Source organism: Acomys russatus, chromosome 28, assembly GCF_903995435.1.
Source record: "Acomys russatus chromosome 28, mAcoRus1.1, whole genome shotgun sequence".
In the NCBI taxonomy this organism is placed as follows: Eukaryota; Metazoa; Chordata; class Mammalia; order Rodentia; family Muridae; genus Acomys; species Acomys russatus.
The window spans coordinates 24,748,592-24,775,730 of NC_067164.1; the positions used below are offsets into that span (position 1 = coordinate 24,748,592).

Genomic DNA, 27,139 nt, shown 5'->3' on the forward strand with positions numbered 1-27,139 from the left:
TAGGAGGTAGGTCACTGGGCGTGGGTGGGCTCTGAGGCTTCGAAAGCTCATAGCAGGCCCAGGCTAAGGCTAGCCCCACCCCCGTCTCCTCTTTCCCCCCTTCCCTTTCCAACCCATGTTGCTCTTGCTCTCTCTTCAATTTGAGGCCAAGATGGAGGCTCTCAGCTACCGCTTTTGCGCCTTTCCTGCCTGCCTGCTGCCACATCCCCCGCCATGATGGCCATGGACTCACCCTCTATGAAACTGTAAAGCCCCAAATTAAATGCTTTCTTTTATAAGCTGCCTCAGTCATGGTATCTCTTCACAGAAACAGAACAGTAACTAAGATAGTGAGCCTCTCTTTCCTACAAAACCTCTCCGAGTCTGCGTACGTGGATACAAACCCCATCAAGCGTATCTGTCTGTGGTAATTTTGGTCATGCCTTAAACATTCAGCACTGGGAACTGTAGCCTCAGGAAGGCAGACGGGGATGTGGCCCGCAGGTCTGGGAGTGGCTGTCGTTAGGGATGATGACCAATCGCCCTGCTTTGCAAAGGGCACCATTAAGGGAAATAGGCCCAAAGCGGGGCACTCGAGTATATAGCTAGAAAGAAAAAGCTCCTAGGAGAAGTCCAAACATTCAGTGACCTCAGAGGTTTGTGCGTGCACTGTCTCTCCTGGGATGTCACCGCCACACAGAAAGCAGCCAGAAGCGTTTCAGGGGAAGTCAAGTGGGTGCCAGCCTGAGTGTGGGGTTAAGGCCTCGGACACAGCATGAGGGCACAGAGTGTAGGTTTTATCTCTGAGGTCACTCACCCGGACCACTCCATCTGAGTGTCCCGTTACTATGACATTCTGCGTGTCCCACTCATTCATCTCGGACACGCAGCAGCAGACAATCTGCTGGCTCCTGCCGGTGAAGGTGTTCACGCTCACGACGGGGTTCCCGTTGATGCTCCACACGTGGATGTACGTGCCGGCGCAGGACACGATGTCCCCCTGAGGAGTAAAGAAGGGGCGCCTGTCACGCTCTTCACTCTGACCTTCACATCCCATGTCCGGCTCTGTAGAACCGTTCACTCCCTACTGTCGAAATCACTCCGGAGGCACCCTGAAGCCAAGTGCTTGCTCATTTAAGTCTCGCCAGCAGAAGCCTCCTCAAGAATGCAAAGCTGACCCGGCGTGGTGGCGCACGCCTTTAATCCCAGCACTCGGGAGGCAGAAGCAGGTGGATCGCTGTGAGTTCGAGGCCAGCCTGGACTACAAAGTGAGTCCAGGACAGCCAAGGCTACACAGAGAAACCCTGTCACAAAAAAACAAAACAAAAACAAAAACAAAACACAAACCAAAAAAAAAAGAGAGAGAATTCAAAGCTGAGGTGCCTGCAGGCAACTGCTGCTTGAGTGTGCTCTCTTCCACAAAACTTCTGTCACCTCAGGGAGAGTGTGACTTCCTCTGGGCGTGGCTAAAATCTACTTCTAGTTAGAGGAGTAATGAACCCCAAATACTCAGGTGTGCTGCTTGTCTTTTCAGTGACCAAGGAGGCAGCTGCATCCTATGTGCTACAGCAAGGGAGGCCCCAGGGGTTAACACTTTTACTCTAAGTGAGCATTAAATATTTCAACATAACTTTTTACTATCTTAGCAATCCCCATAAGCCCCACATTATTCAAGAAGTATACTCTAAAATGGTTTTTTTCTTTTTTCCCCATCAATTTCTCCTCTCTTTAAAGTGCTTAATAGTGAACAAATTTTTAGGACAAAACTGTTGTGTGGATTATAAAATTTAATATTCATCTGCTTTTCAAGCACCTTACAAACCAAGCAGAATACAGTGGCATCTACTTACCCATCAACTTAGAAAACAGGCTCAGTCTGTATTTACCTTAAGCAGTATGCTTCCTAAACTCACTACTTACTGTTAATTCATTAATACAAAGAGCAGAAACGGGAGCTCGGTGGCCGCGGAGCTGGGTTAGAAACGACAGTTTGTTCAGATCCCAAATGATGCAGGTTCGGTCTCGGGACCCACTGACAATTATGTGGTAGGCTAGCGATGCTGTGGCGCAGGTGACAGTATCCGTGTGGCCAAGCAGAGCCTACAAAAGAGAACAGCAAATCAGGCCTGTCACAGTGGCCACGTCACCTAGTTGACTCCAAGCTTCTAGATGTATCAGTGCAAGGACAGGCTCATAAAGTTGGATGCCCTGAGCAGGCATTGGGGTGACAAGTCTACGCTTCTCTCCACCTTTACTTCTTCCTGGGGGGAAGAAAACAGTAACCCAGATCTTTGAAGGAAGAGGAATTATCAGCTGCAACTGGCTTGGATTTCTTTCCACTCTTCCCGTGTGATCACGGAGTATAGGTCTTGAAGTCGAGACCTTAAGCTGAGTTTCTATTCTTTTGCTACAGACTCCTAAGACTCTGAGCAGCTACAATTAAAAAAGTGATGGAACAAATGCAGTTATTACATTAGTCAAAAGGAACATTAAAATTGCATGGTTGCGGTCTGTGACCCATGGTCTCGACATGCCACCACACTGCAGACAGGTATCTGAGCAGCTTTGTGTTGGGGGGTAGATCTATGTCCCCGACTGCAGCAAGAGGCTAAGGGGACCCAGGGACTGCAATGTGTGGATGCTGGGAAGGGAAGAGAAGTTTCTGATTGCTGTTAGGGGTTCCACTTACTGAAAATACACCCCCTCCCCCTGTTCCCCAGTGGGATGTGCTCACTTAAACAGGGAGCTGCCTTGACCTTTTGGTCACACAGACATCTGGAGGTGTGCTGAGAAAACGCAGAGAGCTGTTTGAGCCCTCAGTCTCCATGGCTGCCACACGAGCTTCAAGGAATTTTATGCAGAATGTGGTCAGCAAAACACCATGAAGAGCCTCATGTGTGACCCTGTTCAGAGCCTGTACAGGGCCCGTCTCAGAGAGTCCAAGGGGCCTTTGGTCTGCCTGGAAGGTTGCTGTACAAGGGATTTAATTATTTCCATATACAGCTAACACATTGTTTGGTGTTGGCTTTAAACTAGCCACAGTATAGTGTAATTAAAAACAAACAAAAACCTTCATATTAATTAAAAAGCAGTAACAGAATCACCTCGATTAAATGATTAAAATACCTGTCAGTGACACCATTAGGTGTTTCTCTGGATTACATGAAAGAATCTGACATGTGCTCAGGTGTAACGGATGGCAAAAGAAACAGCCAGGACTTGGTGGTCCAGGCAAGTGGAGGCCGCTATAAAGGGCAGAGATATGAATCCAAAGTAATGCTATCTTGGGTTGTAAAACATTCATTGTACATATAATTGCTAAGAAACATTTGTATTTCTTAGATATGCTGAAATATAGTCCCTAAAGACAACTTCCTTTAGATCTTAAGCAATTTTTGAGAAATACTATATTCTGAATATTGAAAAGTATTTCTAGTAATGTAACTTGTTTTGGGCCAGGTGTGGTGGCATGTTACGTGAGTGTGAGACAGCCTACACTACACAGCTGGAAGCAATCAAAAGCAAAAAACAACACACACCGCACTCCTTATAGTCAGGCAGCACCCTCCACGCAGGTCACATCCTGGTTTTGTCTGCCTTGTCTGGAGTAGCTCTGGCTTAGGAGGCCTTTTGTGGTTTCTGGGTGACCGTGTGCCCACCCCCTCTCCCCTGCTGCACGGTTACCTGCTTGAGCGTGAGAGGCTTGGCCTTTTCTTTGGAGGTGCCCATTTCCCAGACGCACACCACTGTGCTCGCTCCACCTGTGATCACAAGCTTCGGGTTGGGGCAGACTGCACAGAGAATCTGGCCCCACTCAGACAGGCACTCATAAACGGTCACTGCCTGTGGAGAGAGCAGATGTGAGGCACATGCTGCCAGGTACTGCAGACTGGCTCTGGAGGCAGCTCTCACTCGGGGCCAGGTTCAGTTACAGTTGGCGGGGTTCAGTTACAGTGACAGTTGCACCTCAAGTTCTAACCCCAACTGCCAAGAGCATCTAAACTATGGGGGCTGGTAAGCATCAAAATTAGGAGACTATGTTCATAGCAGGGTCTGTTTTTTATCCACTTTGGGAAAATGATGTTCAGCTTGTGTGATTCGCATGGTAAAAGAGCATGTCTGCTGTAGCCAATGAGCATGTGCAAACACATGCTCACTTAAGGAGCACCCTGCCTGAAGAGAACAGTGCCCAGTGTAACCAAGGGCTAAGCAGTCTGTCTGTCTGGGCGGGAGGGTCCATCTGAGGGCCATAGACACTAACAGATCACCCATTTGCTTTTCGTACTACCATGATTAATGGCCAGATTGGGACTTGCCAAAAAGGAGGCTATTCAGGTTGCAGAAATAATGAGCCTTTTGCTGGCTAGGCTCTTAGGAGAATTCTGGGAGTGGGAGGGGAGCTACCGGCACCCAGTTCACAACTGTCCAAAAAACACTTGTTCAGTAGGCAACATTACTGCCCTTCCAGCTCTATCCTATCTGAGGCAGGAAATGCTCCTCTCTGCCTTTGGACGAAGCCTTGGCTAGGTTCCCCCCACCCGTTAAGCCGGGTTGTTCAGACCATGAAGGAGCGAGGCAGAAGAAGAGGGGGGCAATGCATACCTTGTCTGACTCGTAGGTCCCCAGTCTGCAACTGAGGTCTGCATAGCCCCAGGCGAAAGTCTTGTTCCAGGCTGGCGGTATGAGGACCTTGTTCTGTTCTACTGCAAGAATTCCTTTATCTGTGCACACGATTTGCCCCACGGGCTCTTTGAGCTCTATAAAGAAATCGTAGCATCATCACGGGTGGGGACTTGGCACCTTGGTCCCACATATAACACAAGCATCCTGACCAGATGACGAAAAGAGATCTCAACTGCAGAACTTGGCACCCAGCGCCTTACCTTTCACAGGTGTTAGGGAAGGCCTCAGGTTGTCTAGGTGATGGAAAAAGATCTTGTCACTTGTGGCTCCTGGTGGGACAGAGATCCCTATGTTGTCTCCATTGAGTCGGCTTCTCACTCGCTTTGGTGGATGAGGTTTTTTAAACAACTGAAGAAGACGACACACTTTATAGGATAACATGTACTCCGCCCTCTGTATGCCAAACATTCCCCCCCCCCCCACTGACGAGCTTTACAAGGATCACATTCTGTATTATCCCCATTTTTCATTTTCATTTGAGGAAAAGGCATTTAAAAGGCTAAGGAGATTGCAGGAGCACAGCACCAGGTTAGCATGCTCACTACTGAGCTGATTAACTTTCTGAAAAGATATAATCTACTTAAGCTACACGCTGACTGACTGTTATTTTCCAATGATGTTTAAAAGTTAAGTAGTTCTGCATAACCTGATCCACTCTGTCCCTGAAGGCAGGAAGCCCTGCGACAGGATTCATTCCCCCTTGTACAGCATCCCTGTTGGGACTTAGCCATGCCACTTTGGTGTCTTTGAGATGCTCATAATTTGCTGCAAACCTGTGACCCCATCTTTCATCTGAGGGAAGAAACTGAGAGAGGCTAAGAAGACTGCGGGCGCTCACACCACAGTAACCAGGGGCAGGATGACAGCATCAAAGTGCTTTGTGTTCGTCGGACTCACTTGTGTTTTTGCAATGAATGCTTTTAAATCTTTGGCATTTTTTTTTTTTGTTCATTGTTTCTACAAGATTAAAAATATTAAAAGTCCACTTAAAGACTTTTCAACGTCTCTGAAATACTTAAATTGTCCTTTTTGCTGGGAAACAAGTATTTGAGGAAAGCATCTGAGCTCGCTGATGAATGCATGGCTGCATTCCCTGAGCCCTTACTGAGATCACTAGAGAAAAGAAATGCAAAAACACCCCACACAGAGGAAGACAGCTGCAGACTCCCAAGCCCTGGAGGACCTTGTTTTTATTTTAGAGGCACGCATGTAGAGACATAGGAAACAGGACCACACATTACAAAGCACATCATGACTAGATGCTGAGTAACGTTTATATGAAGACTGTGCTGGCTACTTTTATGTTAACTCAGAACAAGCTGGAGTCCTTTGGGAAGGAGGAACCAGCTGGGCCCAGGGCAGGATAAGAAAGCTGTGGGAGCAAGCCATGGGGAGCAAGCCAGCAAGCAGTGCTCGGCCATGCCTCTGCCTCAGCTCCTGCCCTCATTTCCCTGGATGATGGACTACAAATTGTAAGACAAAATACCCTCGACCCCCATCTACTCCAAGTTGCTTTTGGTCCATGCTGTTCATCACAGCATTAGAAGCCCTAAGGAAGACAAAGACGAAGACTATGGTGCAGAGCCATATAGCATTATGTACCTACAGTGACCATATAACCTAGGTATGAAAGAATTCCCTTTTATTTACTGGGATGTCTTAGAAATAGCCCTGCTGGCCTCTTACACCAAAGCAACGCAGAAGTCCTGCAATAGTACAGTGTCTTCTAAAGCCTATTTTAAAATTGTATGTGCACGCACATGGGTGCCACTAGCGCCCCCAAAGGTCAGAGGAGGGAGTCAAAGTCCCCTGGAGCTAGAGTTATGATGGATGTGAGTTACACAGCCATCATATGTAGGTTTTGGAAACTAAACTGGGGTCCCATGGGAGAGTAGTGGGCACTAAATCCCTCTAGCCCTTGGTGCAAGGCCTTAATGTTTGTTCATTATATCCATTTCCTATAAAGCGCCTGCCCCTTTCACCCTCAAGGAAGAACTCCAGAAATAACAGATGACGGATGAACAGAGAAGACCAAGCCCCTAAGTGCAGAGGCTCCAGGCCTTGCCATGGGCAGGAGGCATGAGCAGCTTAGCCCTGTGCATGTCCCCCACAGTGTGGAGGTCACGTATGGTGTTTCCCACTTTGCCGTGCATCCTACATGATGGGATGAAGGAAGGAGGCTCGCTGGTCTCCAGTCTGAGGGCCGAGGGCCCCAGCTATTGGTCTCTCTTCCCATGATACAGATGGTAGGGAGGCAGCCCCCAGTGTGTCCCAGCTTGACCTAGCACAGCAGTCCTTCCATAGCTCCACGATAATGTGGCCCAAGCTACTAGAGTAGATTCCAGGGTGATCAGTTTTATCGACTCGACGTAAGCTAGAGTCACCTGAAGTCACAATGGGAGATAATCAAGACCAAACTGGCTCTGGGCATGGTTTTGGGGACTGTACTGATGGCCTTCCTTTATGCAGGAAGACCCAATCTGAAATCGAGTGGCATCATCCTTGGGGTTTAGGCGAAGCAATCTTAGCACTGGGCGTGCACGTATTTCTTTCTCTTGGCTCTTGATGTGTGTGTGCAGGAATGTGAGCCAGACGCTTCAAGTTCCTGCCTTGACTTCTTGATGGATCATAACCCGGAACAGGGGATGGGGGGGGGGGGGAGTGTGTGTGTTGGGGGGAGTAAATTTTCTTGCCTACAGTCAGCACTGGGTTTGGACCAGCATCCGGATGAAAGCCCATCTCCACCCTCTGTGGCCCACATGCCCCTCCTGGTAGGTCTTGAGCAGAATACATGAACATGCACTAGTTTATGCATGAAAACTATTCAAACAACAAAAACTGTACTAATGTGGACTGTAAAATGGGAAGGAAAGTAACAACAAGCCATCTGTTCGGTTTGTGGGTGGACGGTATGACTGTGTTAGTAACCAAGTCTTAACCACTTGTATGGTCATCTGCCCATTGAGAGAAACACACTACACCTACTAAAGGAAAGAGACCAGCTACCAAGAGCATCCATACCTGCTTAGGGATCTGACCAAAGTTATTGATAAAGCCGATGGTGGCTGTCTCCTTCAGCGGGTCATTTATGTTGTAGATATCCACTTGGCCCTCATAAAAAAGGTGATGGAAGACGTTGACAGCTTCTACTGCAGCAGGGCCTTGCTGCTTATAGCCAAAGATGAGGTCAATCCACTCGTGCAGGTGGGCACTCACGTAACCACACTCCAGCGCCTGCAATCCAATCAGGCGGAGTCACTGCCAGGCTCTCATTACTTGTCCCCAAAGTAAAAGAGACCTGGCTAGAGGTCAACAGGAATTAAAATAATGAAGACTCACAAGACAACACAAGTAGTTTGAAGACCGTGTGGCACACTGCTCACGGTCCGCTCTCCAAGCACGCTCACTGACCAGAGGAAGCCTAACTTTCCCTTACCTCACGGTGCACTCTGATGAACTCTCTTGGGTCTCCCTTTGCCCAGGGTGGAAGGATGACGTCGCCAAGCTTGGTGCCGTTTTGTTTACAGCCTGTGCAATTGGACGCATCAGGGATAAAATGTAAGAGTGAGTTCAGTGGTTAGCTTCCAACTAAAGAGACAGAAATCCTGTGCTAGATTCATTACCAGAGCTACTCCATTTCCCCACAGAACCTTCCCCTCTTTCCTGAGACTGTTATGGCATCTCTCCAACGCTGCTCCCTAGAGCTTGCCTCAGAGAGAATGCTGACTGTAGGCAAACCTAAGCAAAACTCAAGTGTCTTTTGGAAAGGTGACTCAGAGTTAACCCATTTCTCTCTGGTAGGGCTCCTCAGGACTCTGCCAAGCTAAACTTACTATCCTAAGAATGACGTAGCAGTTTCTAGAACGCTGCCAGCTGCAATTTTAGACAGGGTCTCTTTATTGTGTATTTCTGGCTGCCTATGAACCCACAGAGATCCACCTGCCTTTGCCTTCCGAGTGCTGGTATGAAAGGCACGTGCCACCACACCTGGCTGACACTTAAAATCCTAAGTGGCTTCTGTAGAACACAGACATTTTCCAGTGATGATTATCATTAAAAATAAAGTCAGAAAAAAGTTTTTGCAATATTAAGAGAAGAAATATTTGGAAAGCCTAGGGCTACCTGGCAGAGACAAAGACATCATTTTGCAATATATATTAATATTTATCCCACGTAAACTTATTTTAGGTTATATGAAGAAATTATGTGAGCCCGGCATGGTGGTACACAGCTATAATCACAAGACTTAGGGCAGGGAGATGGGGCTGCAGATTGGATTCCAGCCTAGGCTACATAGAAAGGTATAGACCAGCCTGGGCTGGAAAATAACATTCTCAACTTTAAGGGAAAAAAAAAAAAAAAAAAGAACCATCTGCTATAAGATTTTTAAAATTAATTGGAATTATCATCTAAAAGACAGGTTCCTACTATTTTTAATGAAATAACTCTAAAAAGTCATTTAACTTTCAATTTTCATGAGTACAGATAAGACAAGCACTATGACAAATGACTATAAGCAGCAAACAGGTGGCCTAACTCTGCAGCAGTTGGCTATATAAACACTGTGTTAAGATGTTCAGCTACAGGCTGGGCGTAGTGGCGCACGCCTTTAATCCCAGCACTTGGGAGGCAGAGGCAGGCGGATCACTGTGAGTTCAAGGCCAGCCTGGTCTACAAAGCGAGTCCAGGACAGCCAGGGATACACAGAGAAACCCTGTCTCCAAAAAAAAAAAAAAAAAAAAAAAAAAAGATGTTCAGCTACTAGTACAGCTTTCAGATTTCAGCCTACTGGGCTGTCTCCAAGAGAAAGCCAGGAAAAATCCTCCTGTAGAAACCATTGCGTGTTCTCGGCTGGGAACTGATTATTGATAATGTGGTGGATACAAAAGCCAGTTTACTGACCAATGTGGTGACTGGGATAGAAGTTACCACATGACTTAGGACAAAAAGTCAGATCAGTAGTAGTGACCACACCCCTTACACGTGTGCCCCAACCCGTGTGTGTGTGTGTGTGTGTGTGTGTGTGTGTGTGTGTGTGTGTGTGTGTGTCGTATGTCAGAGTTGTCAGATCTCCTGGAGCCGGAGTGACAGGCTGTTGTGAGCCGTCTACATGGCTGCCGGAAACTGAACTAGGATCCTCTGAAGGGTGATCTTCAGCCTTGACCACTGAGCCATCTTTCCAGCCCCACAGACCTAAATTTTTGACGATGAAATACAAGTAATAATCCCTAGGCCTCTTAAAAACCACCTTCCTTTAAAGAATACTTATGTCACAACATACTTTATCAGAAGTACCGGTCATTTTAAAGACACCTGAGGGCAGTGTTGCCACAGAGAAACCCTTGGTTCACACAGTCTGCAGCCTGCCCAAGGGAAAAGACTACAAACAAGGAACCAAGAACGATGGAAAGCAACGCCAAGTGCTCTTTCTTTTCCATTGGTGCTCTTTCCTTGGTGCGAGGGATTTGATGTTGAGTTTTGTTGTTGTATATGTCCTTGATGTAAGAGCCATACAACAAAATTAACTTTCAAGAGAACAATTCAATGGTGTTTAGTAATTCAGCATGGTTTGCAGCTAGCATTTCTGCATGGCCCCAGAGCACTCTACCGTCCCAAGGCAACCATGGAGCAGGCCAGGACTCCCCTGCACGTGCTTGTGGTAGCCACAGTTTTGCATCTGTGGCATCACCTGCTCTGGGATTGCTAAAGCATCACCAACACCGCCCCGCCCCCGGACTGAGGTCTGTGCCGGGCTTTTCCCACTCAGCATTCGGCTGCTGCTACATTAGATCTGGAATGTGCTCCTGAGGCCTTTGTTTGGTCAAGTGCAGTGCCCAGAATGGTGCTACCAGGTGACACAAACTTTAATGGTTCGGGCCTGGGAGGGAGTATGTCTTCTGGTCATGGGGGCACGCCCTGGAAGGGGACCATGGGGCATCACTACTTGTTTCATTCTGCATTTTGGCCACAGGGGGACAGTCCTCTACACCACTTGCCTCTGCTCTGATTCTCTGCCTTACCTCAGGCCAATCCACCATGGCCAACCGGACTGTGGCCTGACGTCTCCACAAGCCTCTTCATAAGACTACCATAAGCTTTTCACAATCGTCACAAATGACGTTGTGATGGGCAGTTTCATGCTTTGTGCCTGCATGTGCCCTCACAACGTGCTCCTCCATCAGCACACTAACACACGGCTGAGCTATCTGACCACTCCCTTCTCCTGAGCACACTTGCTTGTGTGCTTGCCTGAGCCTGTGTACATTTAGGAGTGAACTGCTGGGCTATACAGTGCTGTTATAGTCCTTTTGTTTGTTTGTAGACCAGGCTGGCCTAAAACTTATGACCATTGCTTCCAGACTCCTAAGGGCCAGGACTGCAAATGTGCACCGTCACATCTGGCTGCAGCTGCGTAACCATTAAAACTGATAGAAAACATAGGCTATTAAAATAAAAAACAAAGCCAGGTGTGGTGGTGCACACCTGTAATCCCAGCCCTCGGGAGGCAGAGGCAGGTGGATCTTTTTGAGTTCGAGGCCAATGTGGTCTACAAAGAGCCAGGGCCATTATAAAGAGAAACCCTGTCTTGGGGGTAAGGGGACAGAAAACACCAGAAGAGTATCTGGCTAGAATATTCTCAAGTAGAAACAGTGGAATTTTGATGTTTTCAAAGCAGCCCTCAGAAGCATGGATCAGCAAATCGTGATCCAAGAAACTGGACCAGGAGCCGAGCACCCTCGCTCTGTGGATAACAGAGCGGACACTGTACAGGACAGTTTTCCTTTCAAGACATGCTGATTCGGTACTGTTCTTATTTTTTTTTTTTCCCTCGAAAATAGGACATTCACAGGATAAAGAAACATGACTTAAATTATTTTGAAATTCTTGCTTTAAAATGCACAAGCATACAAACAGATAATGCCTCAGGTAACATACAAGATTAAAACGATACCTGAGATTTTATATACCACCCTTGGCATTAATAGGCTTTTAGCAGTAGTGTTTCACAAATTCATTTTTATTCCATTTGTTTTCACTATAGCAACATGGCCCTGACTGCTGGATGCCATCTGTGTGGTGTTAAAATTTTCCCAGACATTCAGTTGAATTGGCTCTTTTGAGGCAAGAACTTCCTTTCCTTTCCTTTCCTTTCCTTTCCTTTCCTTTCCTTGTGTTTCATTTATGGTCTCACTCAAGGGTAGTCGGGAAAGCCGGCAGACCACAGAGGACGTCTTGTCCAAGCACTGTGGGCAGTCTTTGTAAGAGTGGCGATTCCTTCCACCTCTCCTACCACTCCTAGCAAGTTCCAGTTCTACGTACCTAGATCAAAGTTGTTAGAATTGAACAGGAATTCCGGTAGGTAAAAAAACTCTGGGATAAGTTCTTTCACATCCGCCATGTTGTGCTTTGACGCTGAGTACCAGGCCTCACGGACACTGTGGAACATCCGGTCTGCCAGGTCAAAGTGGCCACCCTGTGGGCAGAAGAAGGAGGCATCTCTCTGTCAGGGAACCACTGTGCCACAAAGTTTCTGTCACACACAAGGGCTTAAAAACCTCAAAAACCTTTGCCTACATTTCAATTTCTTGCCATCTTTCATTAGGTATGTAAAACTTTAAATAATCATAAAACTTATTTTTTTTTGGGTATTCTTTACAAAGGATACCCAAGGTATCTGTTTTGTAATCAAAGTAAAATTCAAACATGAAGAGTGTAAAAACTTATTAAAAATATTAGTCCCTAGTGAGACAGTAGGACCAGAAGGAAATGGTATTTCTTCTGGTTTGATAGAGCCCCGAGGAAGGATTCTCTTGTAACCACATGTGACTGGGAAGTCTGGGCATGGAGAATGTTTAGCCAAGTCCCCTTGCATTAACTTACATGGTAGCGGGTTTTCACACAGGGTTCTCGCTCGTGTTTGACTATGGCTGACTCCCTGGCTTCATGACCAAGCCATGAGAATGGAGTAGAAAGGTATGAGGGGCCAATGGTTGATGAAACAAGCTCAGGTAGAAAGCGCTTAGCCAACACAGTCTCCTAGACATAGCTGCAGCCTCCTCTCGTCACAGCTGTCCAGGACAGTCGCTACAGGAAGTGGCTGCCATGGTCCGCTCTGCTCTGGATTGTTTCTTACTTCATTCCTTGCTCACAAGGCCCTGGGTGCCCTCACCACCTCGCCGCTCCTGCCTTGGGCCTTGTGTAGGGTCTACTCTGTGCTCAGGTGTTTGCCAGACCCCAAGCCTCCCTAAGCTGCCTCCACCTCCCTCACCTTCCACTGTCTGTGTTTGTCTGTCACATATGCTCACACTCTAAAAACACTTTATAGTTTACTCATAAAGAAACAATGTTTAGCTGTCTCCTTAACTAAAACCCTGAAACCACAATACAGAGCTTTGTCCAGACAGTGATGTCTGATGGCCAGACAGTGATGAGCTCAAAGGAGGGATTCACCCAGCATGCACCACTGGACAATGAGAGAGCTGGAGATGGAGCAGGTGACTAACCACAGACACAGCACAGAGGCCTTTAAGCGAACACCTGGCTGGGATGGGACCCTGACACTTGTTTATTCTATTTTTAAAAGTTTTTATTTATTATATATACACAGTGTTTTGCCTGCATGTATACCAGAAGAGGGCACAAGATCTCATTATAGATGGTTGTGAGCCCCCATTGAGCCATCTCTCCAGCCCTGACACTTGTTCATTCTAAATAAATCCATCAATTTCAGCCTAACAGAGTTTCAGTTCAGTTATAAATGACCAACTTGTCACTATTAAACTTTCAGGTTTCTGTATAAGGTGAGTTGTTTTTTTTTTTTTTTTTTTTAATGACAACTTTAAATGAAAGTAGACTTAAGTATAATGGTAAAAATGTAAACTTTGAGTCTTACCTGCAGCCGTAAGAATATCTGTGTGAAAGGCTCCATTCTTACAAGGTATGAGGCCACAATCATCGCGGAGGAGTAGTGGGTGCCGTAGTGGTAGGCTGGGGTCTCCCCTGCTCCAGGCAGTTGGAGCGTCATTAAAAACAAAGAGCAAATAAAAGTAAATGTGGTGTTAATCAGTAGGCTTGGAAATGTTAGCACTTGTGCCAGGCAACTGGAACCCCAAATGCAGCTTGCTATAGATACTGATGCGGGGACACTTAGACCCCACCACTCCTCAGGCACACATCTGGCAGGCATCCAGAACAAGCCTGCTGGGTTCTCCCCAAACGTCTGCCACCGTCAGTTTGGGGCTCCCCATTCCCTCTAACAGGAAGCCACCTTCACAGAAGCAGAATACTGACCCCGCAGCTACTTGTTGTCATTAGGGTATGGCTTTGTAACTAGGCAGCTCTAAATGTTCACAATGCAACGCAATAGCATGCATTATTACTGTCTATCTTCCTTGGCAGACAGGGTGCGGGGAGGGAGAGAAAGAAAATGCACACGGGCGTACTAATAGGCTTAAATCCCAGAGTTTCCCCCTCACTCTATGTCTCTGAGGGGGAAATACGATAGTCATTAAATATAATAAAATTGTACAATCTATAAACATCATCAGTTCATAATTTTAAATAAAGGGAGTTCTAAAAAGTACCTAAGTGAAATGAAAGGGAACACAATAAATGAATGTGTGGTTCCTGGACTAAATATTACCGGAGAGCAAGGCAGAGGAGACGGTTTCCTGCTAGCACTCTGCAGACAGCTATAAACATCTAGAGATGGCTGCCAACGGGCGGGCATGAAAATGGTCTGTGCTGCAGCGATGCACGTGCGGGTGTGCACATGTAACAAATCGGCACCTTGCAGATGTGCTCACAGGTGTCAGCACACTAAACAGTGTTTCCCTTTGAGACTGGAACTCGAGGCATGGCAGAAGGTGCTCCTCACCATTGGGATCCTCCCAGTCCTTATAGCGTTTCTTGTACTGGGCCAGCCGCTCGCCCGTCTGTGCGCCCATCGGCTTCGCCAGGTTTCTGAATGTCTTGGGGTTTGTAAGATCGATCTCCTGAAATGCAAACAAAACCCAATGCCAGGGTGCCATGTACTTGGTGCGGATGCAGTGGCTGCAGTGACCCTATCTGTGGAATGCACTAAGAGAAATGGACATAGAAGTAACAGTTTGTGGACTGTTTACCCACAGCTTAGGTTCAGGCGCAGGGCCTGGTGAGAGGAGCCTCTAGACAAGCATGTCACAGGGAGACGTTTAGGACCCCAGTTGTAGGAAAAACAGGGCAACGCTCTAGTTCTTGGCCAGGCCATAGCAGGACACTGTAGACACAATGGCTCCCATTCAGCATTATCGCCATCGCTCCTGTAACCGGAGGACGGAGCCTTTCTATGGCCCCTCCTGCCCCCTTCTAGTTCCTTCTAACATTCCCGACCTTCTCCGTGTAGGTGGTTTAGCAGTGGGATAAATTAAAACCCTCGGCAGTCAGTTCACACACCCTATCAAATGACTTCAAACACAATGACTTGCTCAGTCTAAAGAAGATTATCTTGAAAGCGCCACTAGCTGATCTAAGTCACATATGCAAAAGAAAACCAAAATGTACTCTTAGGGCTGGCTTTTAACGGTAGGAATTTGAAATACATGTCCGTGAAATGTTTACAATATGCCTCATCTACACTAGACTCAGCAACCGCTAAAATGCACATGGCAGCCATTGCTCTAAGAGTGGGGACAGAGGGAGCCAGCTACGAGAAGTGTCTCTGCTTAGGCTGATGGCCTCACGAACAAGTAAGGCCAGACAAGGAGGACCGCACTACACCGTAAATGAAGCAGCACAAGGGAAAAACTACAAGAGACCCACAACACGAGGATGCGGAGAGAAGGGAACAGAGTGCTCCCCACGAGTGGTGTGCTCACAAGGGAAGGGTACCACAAACGAGGCAGGTGGCAAGAAAGCTTTGGGTCAACTCCATGCAGGCTGCACCACACGGAAAGAGCTACTGAGGGGAGAGAGGAGTCGGGTATCCCCCTGAATAATTTAAACAGGTGCAACCCTATCAGATCTGTGAGGACCCAAAGGGGAGATGGAGAAGAGAGGAGAGGAGGAAGATGAAGGAAGCCGAGGCAGAGATCTAGTAAGACTCAAGTGACGCCTGGCTAAGCGGAGGGAACAGGAGGGACGTGTCCGTGCCCATTAGGGACTGGTGACCTGTAAGGCAAGTACCTGGGAACTGAAATTTCTCTCCTTTATGAACACGCATCCCACTTGGCCACTGACGGACTTACCTCGGAGTCGTAGTCTGCGAGGATCCAGGGGAAGACAGGGTACTGCATCAGGTCATTGTAGGACCTGCCGGCCAGGGTGTTCAAGTGCATCAGATACTGGAAGTTGCTGATTTCACCTCTCTTAGGAAAGAGAATAGAGACCTACCTTAGAACAATACGTTGGTTTTTTTTTTTTTTTTTTTTTTCGGTTTTAAAAAACTGTCTATGCAAAAAGTGGAAAATTAACAAAAGATTTCAGTATACAGCAACCCCTCCCACACCTCTCCTTCAGCAGGCTGCAGCCTGCAGGGCGGGAAGGAGCATCCATGGGCTTTGTTCTTACCTCCCATCTCTGTGTCACGGACTTCTCTCCAACCAAAGTACTGAGTAATCCAGATCTGAACACAGAAGAAAACCGAGCATAGGTCAGAAATTTACATCTGAACAGCTTTACGACAGAAACATTTCAGTCACTGGTTGACAGATTCTTTTCAGCCCATAGGAAGGATCTGTTAACGTGTGCCATGGAGTTACTGTAGAGCTCTCTGTGATGGGCAATTTGAAATATGAAATATCTGAACCAGAAGAAAATACGGAGGGAGGCGTTTTCCTATGAACCATGTCTCTCGACACATGAATCAGCCTAAGAGCCCTGGGATACAGCACACTGTATGTGTCCCTGTTCATCATGGGTCAAAGAGCGGGAACAGCTCTGGTCTAACCCTCCATCTCATTTTTACTACAGTTCCCACGCAAAAAGATCAAAGACATTTGGCAAAAGAATGGAAATATGCCATCACTTCCACATAAGAGGTACACAGCTCCTGGAACAGACTGAGAATTTATGACAGGCCAGCACTGTAGCTCAGATCATTTAAATTTCTAACCACACTTTGGAGAGTACATTTTGTCAGAGCAAAATCCTACCAGTGAAGGTATCATCACTGTAGTATTGAAAAGTAATCATTGGTCCAAGAGTCATTGGCTACACCCTTGACTACTGAAGGGACCTACATGGCACACACCAGGCTCAGTGCCACAAGTATCATTGTCCATGTCAATAAAGTCCTTCAACCAGGCAAAGTGAACACGCAAAGTGCATATGTCTCTGGAAGTTAGCTAGAACATTCCTCAGCATTGTAAGACAGCGGAGAAAAACTTTTCCCTTCCTGTATTTATGTTAACAGTGAAAAATGTTTGGAACCTCTAGGACCTGTTCTTGAGGTTAACAAATGTGTGTTTTAGCATTTTTTATTTGCTACTGGCTAAAGAAAAATAAAAGCAACATTTTATCAATTTAATACATATTTCTTAAAATTAAAAAATACTTATTTTATTAAAGATTTATTTATTTGTTTATTTGTTTGTTTATTATGTACACAGTGTTTGCCTGCATGTGTGCCTGTGCCAGTTGAGGGCATCAGATTCCATTATAGATGGTTTTGAGCCACCATATGGTTTCTGGGAATTGAACTCAGGACCTCTAGAAGAGCAGACAGAGCTCTTAACCACTGAGCCATCTCTCCAGTCCTGCTTGGTTTTTTGTTTGTTTGTTTGTTTGTTTGTTTTTTTTCTTGTTTGGTTTTTTGAGACAGGGTTTCTCTGTATAACACTGGCTGTCCTGGAACTCTCTTTGTAGACCAAGCTGGCCTAAAACTCACAGAGATCCACCTGCCTCTGCCTCCCGAGTGCTGGGATTAAAAGTGTGTGCTACCACTGCCCAGCCTTATTTATTTATTTATTTATTTATTTATTTATTTATTTATTTATTTATTTTTTTAATGTATGAGTGCTCTATCTGCATGCCAGAAGAGGGCACCAGATCCCTTTATAGAGAGCTACCATGTGGTTGCTGGGACCTCTGGAATGGCAGCTAGTGTTCTTAACTGCTGAGCTAACTTACTATGCCCAATTTAATATATTTTGACGTACAATACACAGAGTAGAAGAAAAATCATTTATAAAAGGCAGACTCTCTATTAAGGTTTTACGTGTGTGTGTGTGTGTGTGTGTGTGTGTGTGCGCGCGCGCACGCGCGCGTGAGATTCATAAATTAATTTGCAGTCTCACAACAGCTTCCTTCCAGGTGGCTGGGCACCGAGTGACTGCAAACAGAGTTTATGGACTCTTGACATGGCTGTAGCACCCAGAGGAACCTTTTAAGATTAAAAGGAGCTATAAAGAAGGTATAAGAAAAGGCTGATGGGCTTGCATGCAGAGCAAGAACGTTTAAATTTAAAGACTTAGAGAGCAAAAGGGGAAGGAAGCTGGGCTACTTGCAACAAGCAGAGGTGTCATCAAGACCCTATTTTAGGGCTGGAGAGATGGCTCAGTGGTTAAGAGCGCCGCATGCTCTTCTAGAGGTCCTGAGTTCAATTCCCAGCAACCACATGGTGCCTCAAAACCCATCTATAATGTGATCTGATGCCCTCTTCTGCAGATAAAGCACTCATATACAATAAATAAATCTTAAAAAAAAAAAAAAAAAGACCCTATTTTAGAAGGTTCCCCTGTAAGCTGAGGACAATTGTTTAAGGAAAAGTGGGCACAAGACAGGAGTAACTCAAAGTCAGTTGACAAACACAGCGCAAGAGTACTCTTAATGAAATATACAATAAGAAACCATTTTATAAAATCTAAAATTTAAATAATTAATGCAGACAGCTGGTATCTACTCAGACAAACAAAGCAATCTAGGAAGGGTGAGCTGCAGCACGAGAACTTCCTGCAGTTGGGTTTTGCGTATCAAGAGCCTTAGAACTTACACAGTACATTTTATTATGGACAGTCCACCCGAACAAAACCAAGAGGGAATTGCATTTTAGTACTTTAAGAAAACCTGGAAAAGGTGGCATCAAGACGTAAGAGAACGCTTCATACATATGACGAGCCAGTGACTAAAAGTCATGTTTCAAAATAGATTCTTTTGAAGATGAGAAACATTCATATATAGCACTAAAGGAAAGAATAAAAGCTTGTATTTTGAGAATTGACATTTTTTTCTGGAACAACTGATGAAAAATTCCAAATTATTCTCTGTAGATATAAGACACCATAATTTCACATTGAGATAGTGCCGAGCAGGCAGCATACTACCTACCCTTGTTCCACACTGGTGTTGGGTCTCTGTCCGGAGACTGACTCTGAGCTGTCAGTGAGAGATGGCACAACTGCCAGGAACCTAAAAAATTTAAATTGCAAATGAAATCTCAGCAGGAATCTAACGGACAAGTCTTCAGCTTTACTGTTGCCTGACCTGCCCGTAAGCCATAACTGGTGAACATGGAGCACACATGACCAGGATGCTGACTGGAAGGCCAAGCGCCACCTTGCCTGGTACCTGTCTGGCACATGCAGTGGGGAGGGGCTTCGGAGCACCAGTTTGCTCCAGTCAACAAGTGTCGTGCTAGCAAGTGAGTGACTGCAGCTAAATCATCTCAATGGTCTCTGCAGCTGCTGGGTCAGGCAAGGAAGGGGGCTCTTTCCCCTGGGAAAGGAGTTTGGATCACCAGTCAATCCAGGGACGGTATTTAAAGGATGTCTCGTTTCTATACTCACAGACAATGCCACTGTCTTCAGCTATCTACAATTTTAGTTTCTGTCATTTAACTACCTATGGCCAACTAAAATAATATTTTTAAAAAAATAATTCAAAAATGTTAAATGAGGGGGGCTGGAGAGATGGCTCAGAGGTTAAGAGCACTGGCTGCTCCTGAGGTCCTGAAGTCAATTCCCAGCAACCACATGGTGGCTCACAACCATCTATGATAAGGTCTCCTTCCCTCTTCTGGCATGCAAGTGTACATGCAGGCAGACCACTATATACATAATAAATAAATAAAATATATATTTTTTTAAATGGGCTGGAGAGATGGCTCACAGGTTAAGAGCACTGGCTGCTCTTCCAAAGGTCCTGAGTTCAATTCCCAGCAACCACATGGTGGCTCACAACCGTCTATAAGGAGACCTGGTGTCCCTTTCTGGCTCTGCTGTGCAGGCAGAACATGGTATACATAATAAATAAGTTAATCTTTTAAAAAATGTTAAATGGGAAACTATAGACATAAAAAATTCTTAAGCAAGCCGGGCGCGGTGGCGCACGCCTTTAATCCCAGCACTCGGGAGGCAGAGGCAGGCGGATCGCTGTGAGTTCGAGGCCAGCCTGGTCTACAAAGCGAGTCCATGATGGCCAAGGCTACACAGAGAAACCCTGTCTCGAAAAACCAAAAAAAAAAAACAAAACTTAAGCTTTAAATAACTTTCATTATAATATATTGATATCATTATTCCATTTATCTTATTGTTGTTAGTCTGTTGCTCTGCCTAATTTACAAGTTAACTTTTGTCACAGATATACATACAGGCTACATAGAAACCCAGCTAGGATTTGGACTATGTGCAGGTCCCCGAGGATCATCCTGGCAGGTCACCATATAACCAGAGAAAAGATGGCACTGCGCCACAGTGACATGCAGCACTGCATGGCATTAGCTGTTCCTCATGGGCACAAACACAAAAGTGAGAACACGGGGATCACCAGGAACCACAGCATCCACACACATATGAGGCCACTCGTCTCTTCCTAACATAAAGCACTGCAAGTGTGGCCTCTTTGCACCAATGGTAAAACATGTTTGGAACAGACTGGTAGTTTTCAGTGGCCCTGCTACTTTCTCAGCACTGAAAGTGAAAATTCAACTTTCCTTCTAGGGCAGTGAAGACTCCCAAGTGGATACTGTGTCTAAGGGAACTGGGGTCTGGAGCCCCACAGCAAGGTAAAGAGGAAGGTGGAACATTTCGAACCCATTGTGTTGTTTTTCAGTTTTCATGTGATTTATTACTGTTGTGCATGTGTATATGTGGGTACATGTGCAATGGCATGTGTGTGTGGAGCAGAGAGAAAACCCTGTGAAGTTGCTTCTCTCCTACACTTTGTGGGTCCTGGAGACCGAGCTGTCACTGGGCTTTGGCACCAAGGGCCTTTATCACTGAGCCACCTCTCCAGCCCAGTAAAGCATTATTTTTTAAATGACATTTTATTCATTAGGCTTTGTGATGGAATAGCCTTTGATAGTTCCCACTCTAAGTTAGCAGAAGGAGAAATGCTATTTGAAAAGGCAACTGGCAGTGTTCTAAAAGTTAGTTAAAGGAACGTATTTTCAGAGGCTGGAATGCAAGGAGTATTTCTGCAGACACGCTGGCTCAGTGGTCTGGACTCTAGGGTTTAAGCAACTAGCTAAACACGATGGCAACGGCCCCCTCCCATCTCGTCCCACAACAGCACGTAAGGAATGCCCCATTAGCCAGACCTTTGGTAGACTTTATTCCGAATTCCCTTTTGAAAAGCCAGGAGGTAATTCCGTCCATCCCCGGAGAAAACTTCAACAGCAATAGGCTAAAATGGTTAGAGAAAAAGAAATGATGAAACAGATCATAAGAGACACACTAACTTTTTCACTGTGAGTTTCTATAATGTTGTTGAACTTCTTGACTGCAGAATACTTTAGACTCATCAATTCTCTCTATATCAAGGCATGCAATCTAGCTTTTTTCTTATTCTGCCCAAAATTAAAGAAATCTTTAAAAACAGAATTACAAATAGCAATTAAAAATTGTGTTTCTGAAATGAAGACATGATTTTTATACGAAAAGACAAATGTGCATTTGAGGAGTAGAGAGAAAGGTGCACCCGGAGGGTAGCCCCCAAGTCAGATTGTGATGAAGAAAACACAGATGCATTGTAAGGCGCTGTGCGCCCTGGGATCAAGTGTCCAGGGATCCAAGAGGATGCTGCAGTTTTCAGAACAGTGATCTGTTAAAAGTTATGCGTGTTTGGCAGAGAGGAAGGGGTGGGCTTTCAGCGCAGCCCGGCTCACCTGCAGGAGGTACCTCCTCTTGTGCACCTCCTTGATGTCTTCATATGCGAAGATGCTGCATGTCCTCTTGAGCTGGCTGGGGCCCTGTCTGGCTCCCCGCGGGATGATGGGCTCATGCATACTACAAGAAGCCAGAGAAAAAGGGAGCAAGCAAACCCACAACAGAGGTAAGCTCATCAGCCCAAGACACGCCATTTCCAACCTAGCAAAAGTTTCAGTTCAAAATGTGATTAAGAGAACAATCTAAACTGGGCATGGTGGCGCACACCTGTAATCCCAGCACTCAGCGAGGCAGAGGCAGGTGGATCTCTGTGAGTTCGAGGCCAGCCTGGTCTACAGAGTGAGGACAGCCGAGGCTACATAGAAAAACCCTGTCTTGAAAAACCTGAGTGGGTGGGGTGGGGGATGGTGGAGAGAGGATAATCTATCAGCTCCTACTGAACAGGAAACCCGCTTTACCTATGTTAGAACCAGCCTTTCTATCAGTTGGCACAGGGTGTAAACCAACAACATACTTGGGGATTCCAAAAAACATTTTATTTCTTTCCAAATCAGAATAAAATGACCTAAAATATTTTAATATAGATTTATTTTTATACCAAGTGGCACAAATCATGGTTTTACTTTATTTTTTTTCAGGAATTATAAAAGACAATTAAAAGTTTTTCTACACAGAAAAAGGGCCCATGAAGGTCAAACTGTAGCCTTGACCAGTTGAAGAAAGTTAATTATTTTCCCTAGGAGTGAACTGCAGAGGCCCTGTCTCATTAACAGTCATCTTTAGTGTTCAGAGTGCTAAAGGAAGAGACAAAAGCCCATGTGCGTCTTCTGACCACAGAGTGATCATTACCCAAGACTCCCCTAGGACTGGGAGAAGACAAGGAAGATGGAAAACGGAAGAGAACTCCACTAGTCAGTCTGTGTGGGCTTACGTCACCACGCTGCAAGATTCTCAAAGTACAAGGATTGTTCTGTCGTCAAGAGTGTTGTTCCCTAGTGTGTTTATACAGCTGTGTGCCTATGTCTGTTTGTGCATATGCACACTTGTATGCTGGCACAAACAAGTGGAAGGCGTCAGGTGTCCTGCCCTATCAATGTCGGCCTCATGTCCTTTAGACAGGGTCTTTCACTGAACCTGGAGCACGGCCAGTAGCCACTGATCCTGGCCGTTTCCCCATCCTCGTCCCATAGCACAGGGATAACAGGCACCTGGGTGGCCATGCTTGTGTCTTTATGTGCTGGGATTTGAACTCAGGCTCTCATGCTCTTGCAGCAAGCGCCTTTACCCTTAGCCAGCTCTCTGGCCTCTGATCAATAATCTCAAATTCAGAATGAGCTTTTAAGTGGACAGGTGTGCTGGTTAGATTTCTTTGTCAACCTGCCACAGCTAGAGTCATCTGGAAAGGTCAACTGTGAAAACTTGTCTGTAGCATGGCCTGTTGGCATGTCTGTGACTGAGAACTGATGTTGGGACGGGTCAGCTCACTGTGGGCAGTGCCATTCATTCCCTGGGCAGAGGGTTCTAGGTTGTATAAGCTAGCTAAGTAAGCCAAGAAACAGCTCCCCTTCCTGCCCTGACACCCCTCAGTGAGGGATTTTGACAGAAATGTAAGGCAAATTAACTCTTTCCTCACCAAACTGCTCTAAGGTTATGCTGTTTATCACAGCAAGAAACTAACTAAAACAACAGGTTAACAATGACTGTAACTTGGCATATAATGCTAATAGTGCAAAGACATAAAATGCAATTTTCACTTGATGAACAAGCACCCTTTTCTTTAATGGAAATCAAAGCACAGCCCGGAGACACACATCAACTGGGAAGTGCCGTGACTTAGGAAATGAGAGTATTGCCCCGAGGCACACGTGAATTGGGAGGCACATGGCTTAGGACATGGCTTAATATGACTTAGGACACATGTCTGGGATTAAAAGAAATAATGCAAATATATTTGCTGTCGGCTAGAGGCAGCTTTACTGTGTGTCTCTCCACTCATTTACTTACTTTGGAGGTAAAGTTTCAATGTCTCGTATTTCTCTGGTTGCCGTCATGGTAAATCCATCAATCACATAGAAATGCTCTTTACCAAACAGGAGGAGCCCCTCACTTGTGTCCAGGCCCTGAACCCGAGCACAGCGGTACATGTGTTGGATCTACAAAGAAAGTCACAGATATTCTTTCCTGTAACTTTACAAAGTTTGCATGATTCCTCTTTTGTTACTGTTACAGTAAGGGCCAGGCTAAGCATGTTAAGTCTGAGGTCATGCAGGCACAGAAGCAGCTTACGCTCAGTCCTGCACGCAGATGCCTTCAGTAATGAGACAAGCTTTCACTCACACTATCTGCTTAAGCCTGCACCCCACCTAGGACCCCGTCTCTGATGCTAGGCACGGAGTCTACTACAGTCTAGAAGTGAGAAATAAGTTAGCCGAGGCTCCTGCGCTCACGGAGGGCACAGCGTAAGCCTGGCAGAACAGAGGGTTCAAGCACCCTGATGGGAAGATTAGAACGGGCAAGGTGACACGCTGCAACCCTCCTCAGTGCCCGTGGCCCCAGCGAAGTGCCTAGCTTGGTGGGTAAAGCATGTGCAGATCTGGGGAGGGGGTCAACTCCTTGGAGCTCCTGCTTTCATTTGCTTGTTTCTAATGCACACCACAGGCTTCTTGTAAGGCCTGTCTTCCCTCCAGAGCACACTGTCCTTTCTGCATAATCCTTCCAAGAGCCACACAGTGGAATGTGTCCTTCAGTGCCCACCTGGTCCCTGACTCCTAGCCAGACTGTAAGGCCACTGTGAAAGCCTGGCTGAGCAGATGCTATTTCCTCATGGGGCAGGTTACTAAATCAATGTGAGTATCGTTTTCTTTTCAAAAGGCTAATACCTAGCAAACATTCCTTCTTGAGTCAACTCATTTCAAAACAAGTCAAAGGGGAAACAAAAAATCAGCAACTGAAGCAGAGTCAAACAAATCTAGTTCCTGCCCCTTCAAATGTAAAGTGCTTACAGGAAAAAATGCATTCATAGAAGTTTGAGAAATGATGTGAAAATATCAAGTTGGTCACTGGAGGTTAGGGGGACAGGATTAGAAAGTAAAATGTTTCCCAAATGGCATAAAGTTTCATGTGGGGTGGAGGGTGAGTTTTAGTGACTACCTTGCTATAAAATATTGGTGAAGGGATGGGTTTATTTGTTAGCTTAACTGAATATTTCTAGGTTTATAGACAGGAACACCACATTGTATCCTAAAGACGTATACAACTACTTGTCATTTAGAAATTACATTTAAAGATGAAATCATTAATACATTTTTCAAATATCTAAGTATAAATTAACGTCACTGAGCACCCGAATCATTTCAACAACAGAAGATTAGGCTGTTTATAGCGAAATCCAGGCATTAAAATTTATTTTAACATGGGCTAGAGAGACTGCTTAGAGGTTAAGAGCACTGGCTGTTTTTCCAGAGGTCCTGAGTTCAATTCCCAGCAACCACATGGTGGCTCACACCCATCTGTAATGTGATAGGGTGCCCTCTTCTGGCCTGCAGGTGGACACAGCACTCATTTATATTAAATAACTCTTTAAACTTTTTATTTAAACTTTTTTTTACATGGTCTCATGTATTCCAGGTTGGCCCCTAACTCCCTAGGTATTCAAGGATGCCCCTGATCTCCAAAGTCTCTTACCTACACCTCCTGAATGCTAGGATTACAGCCTTGCACCACTTTACCCCATTAATTCAGGACTGGGGATTGAACCCAGGACATCCTGTGTGCTAGGCAAGCACTCTACAAAATGAGCTATATCTCAAAGGCATCGACATGTTTTTTCCCCCTGTGGTCCTGGGGATGAAACCCAAGGCACTATGCATGTCAGAAACCTACCCCACCACTAAGCTCAGCCCTCTGCTTTCTGACTTACATTATAATAACTACTGCAATGTAGGGGGGATGGGGAGAGAGGAGGGGATGGGAGGGAAGAACAGAAGCTTTCTGAGTGTTCAAACGCCGAGAGCGCAGTGAGGCAGCAGCATTGGCCTTGCACATCCCAGGGCCACAGGAGCCTCCCTCTCAAGCCATCTTCTGGATGGATGCACTTTCACAGTTATTCATTTTTCTCTTTTTTTATAACTTCGTTCAGAATTATTCAGGGCACATATCTGAACAGCACTGCTTTAATTACACGCCAGCTCCTTTGTACTGCTTCTTGATGGAGCTAGGCGCCCCGGGGCTAACACAACAGGCAAAAACAAGGTTAACCTTTCCAGAAGGGTGATATTCAAGTTCACGACACAGTAACCAAGCCTTCCTTCTAGCAGCTACTTACTACGCCAAGGTCTGTATGCCTATTATATGATTGGGGCGTGCGAGACAATGAGATAGGAATAGAAGCAGTGCCTGATGATAAGCACGCCACCAAGAGGAAGAGGAGACACAGGAAAACACGGCACAGCGAATGGATGTGCTGTCCTACAGTCCATAGACACAGACTGAGGGCGCCTGAGCGAGGCCGAGCGTGAGAGGGACACATGACGACACAGGAAGCACCATCCTAGAGGTCTCATCAGTGAAAGGAAGTGAGGGGCGTTGTCAGAAGAAAACAGCCTGAGCAAAGTTCAGAGCTAATACCATGGTGGATGCAGTGAGCAGCAGGGTGGACGCTGCTGCAGGCGCTCGGGCTGCGATGCACCAGGGAGGTGGGCAAGGTGGTCAGGACCGAGGTGGTGGGCAGAACAGGGAGGCATGTTTGATAGCTTCCTGTGAGCAAGGGCGGAGAGGGCTAAAGGCACGCTGGAGGCGAGAGTGCAGATCAGCTAGAGTAGTTTGTTCATGATAACTAGAGTTATGGAGACAAAAGGCACTAAAGCTGCAACAGGTGGGTGGCTTGTCTGCATAGACCTGCTCTACGGAGAGCAAACCAGGGGTCACCATGAACCCCGTTTCTGCTGAAACCGCATGGCGTGGTGCAGACAGGCTGGAGCCCTCACTTACTGGGCTCGCTTGCATCTTGCCTTAGGGTGCTACTTAAACCCACACACTGAGTGCTCAGAAGCACAGTACCTTCTCCCCTTCTTCCAGCAGGCGCAGCAAGGTGGCGTTGTCTGTTTTCTCCTCCTCCTCCACAGAGCAACTCTCAGCAATCTGGTCTTGTAGCTGCTCCTGGGTCTCCTCGTCGCCTCCATCAGGTGCAGACCGAGAACGCTTCAGGGGAGGCTTCACTAGGCCTGTAGTGGAGACACCAGCAGGGCCACGCAGAGTCAGCTATGGTTGGGGTGGCCTCCAGAGGCCCACATGATAAAGCTTTGGTCCTAGGTATAGTGGCAGAAGTCCTAGAGTGGGGCTAGCGAGAAAAGTTAGGTCATTAGGAGATGCACCCTTGAAGGGGATAGTTGGACCCT

At 46.2% G+C, this 27,139-nt stretch overlaps 1 protein-coding gene across 1 annotated transcript in view; it reads right to left on the reverse strand.

Moving 5' to 3' along the window:
- Wdfy3 (WD repeat and FYVE domain containing 3) overlaps positions 1–27,139 on the reverse strand; it is a 223,573-nt gene that overhangs the window by 10,480 nt on the left and 185,954 nt on the right. The window contains exons 46-62 of the mRNA XM_051170516.1: positions 26,802–26,965; positions 23,748–23,896; positions 21,743–21,863; positions 21,176–21,261; positions 18,967–19,047; positions 16,210–16,264; positions 15,888–16,007; positions 14,540–14,657; positions 13,556–13,662; positions 11,983–12,136; positions 8,099–8,190; positions 7,684–7,896; positions 4,863–5,010; positions 4,582–4,736; positions 3,664–3,822; positions 1,900–2,079; positions 797–979 (exon numbers count right to left, since the gene is read on the reverse strand). Of these exons, the coding sequence (XP_051026473.1) occupies positions 797–979; positions 1,900–2,079; positions 3,664–3,822; positions 4,582–4,736; positions 4,863–5,010; positions 7,684–7,896; positions 8,099–8,190; positions 11,983–12,136; positions 13,556–13,662; positions 14,540–14,657; positions 15,888–16,007; positions 16,210–16,264; positions 18,967–19,047; positions 21,176–21,261; positions 21,743–21,863; positions 23,748–23,896; positions 26,802–26,965 (2,285 nt within the window). The remainder of the gene's footprint in view (positions 1–796; positions 980–1,899; positions 2,080–3,663; positions 3,823–4,581; positions 4,737–4,862; positions 5,011–7,683; positions 7,897–8,098; positions 8,191–11,982; positions 12,137–13,555; positions 13,663–14,539; positions 14,658–15,887; positions 16,008–16,209; positions 16,265–18,966; positions 19,048–21,175; positions 21,262–21,742; positions 21,864–23,747; positions 23,897–26,801; positions 26,966–27,139) is intronic.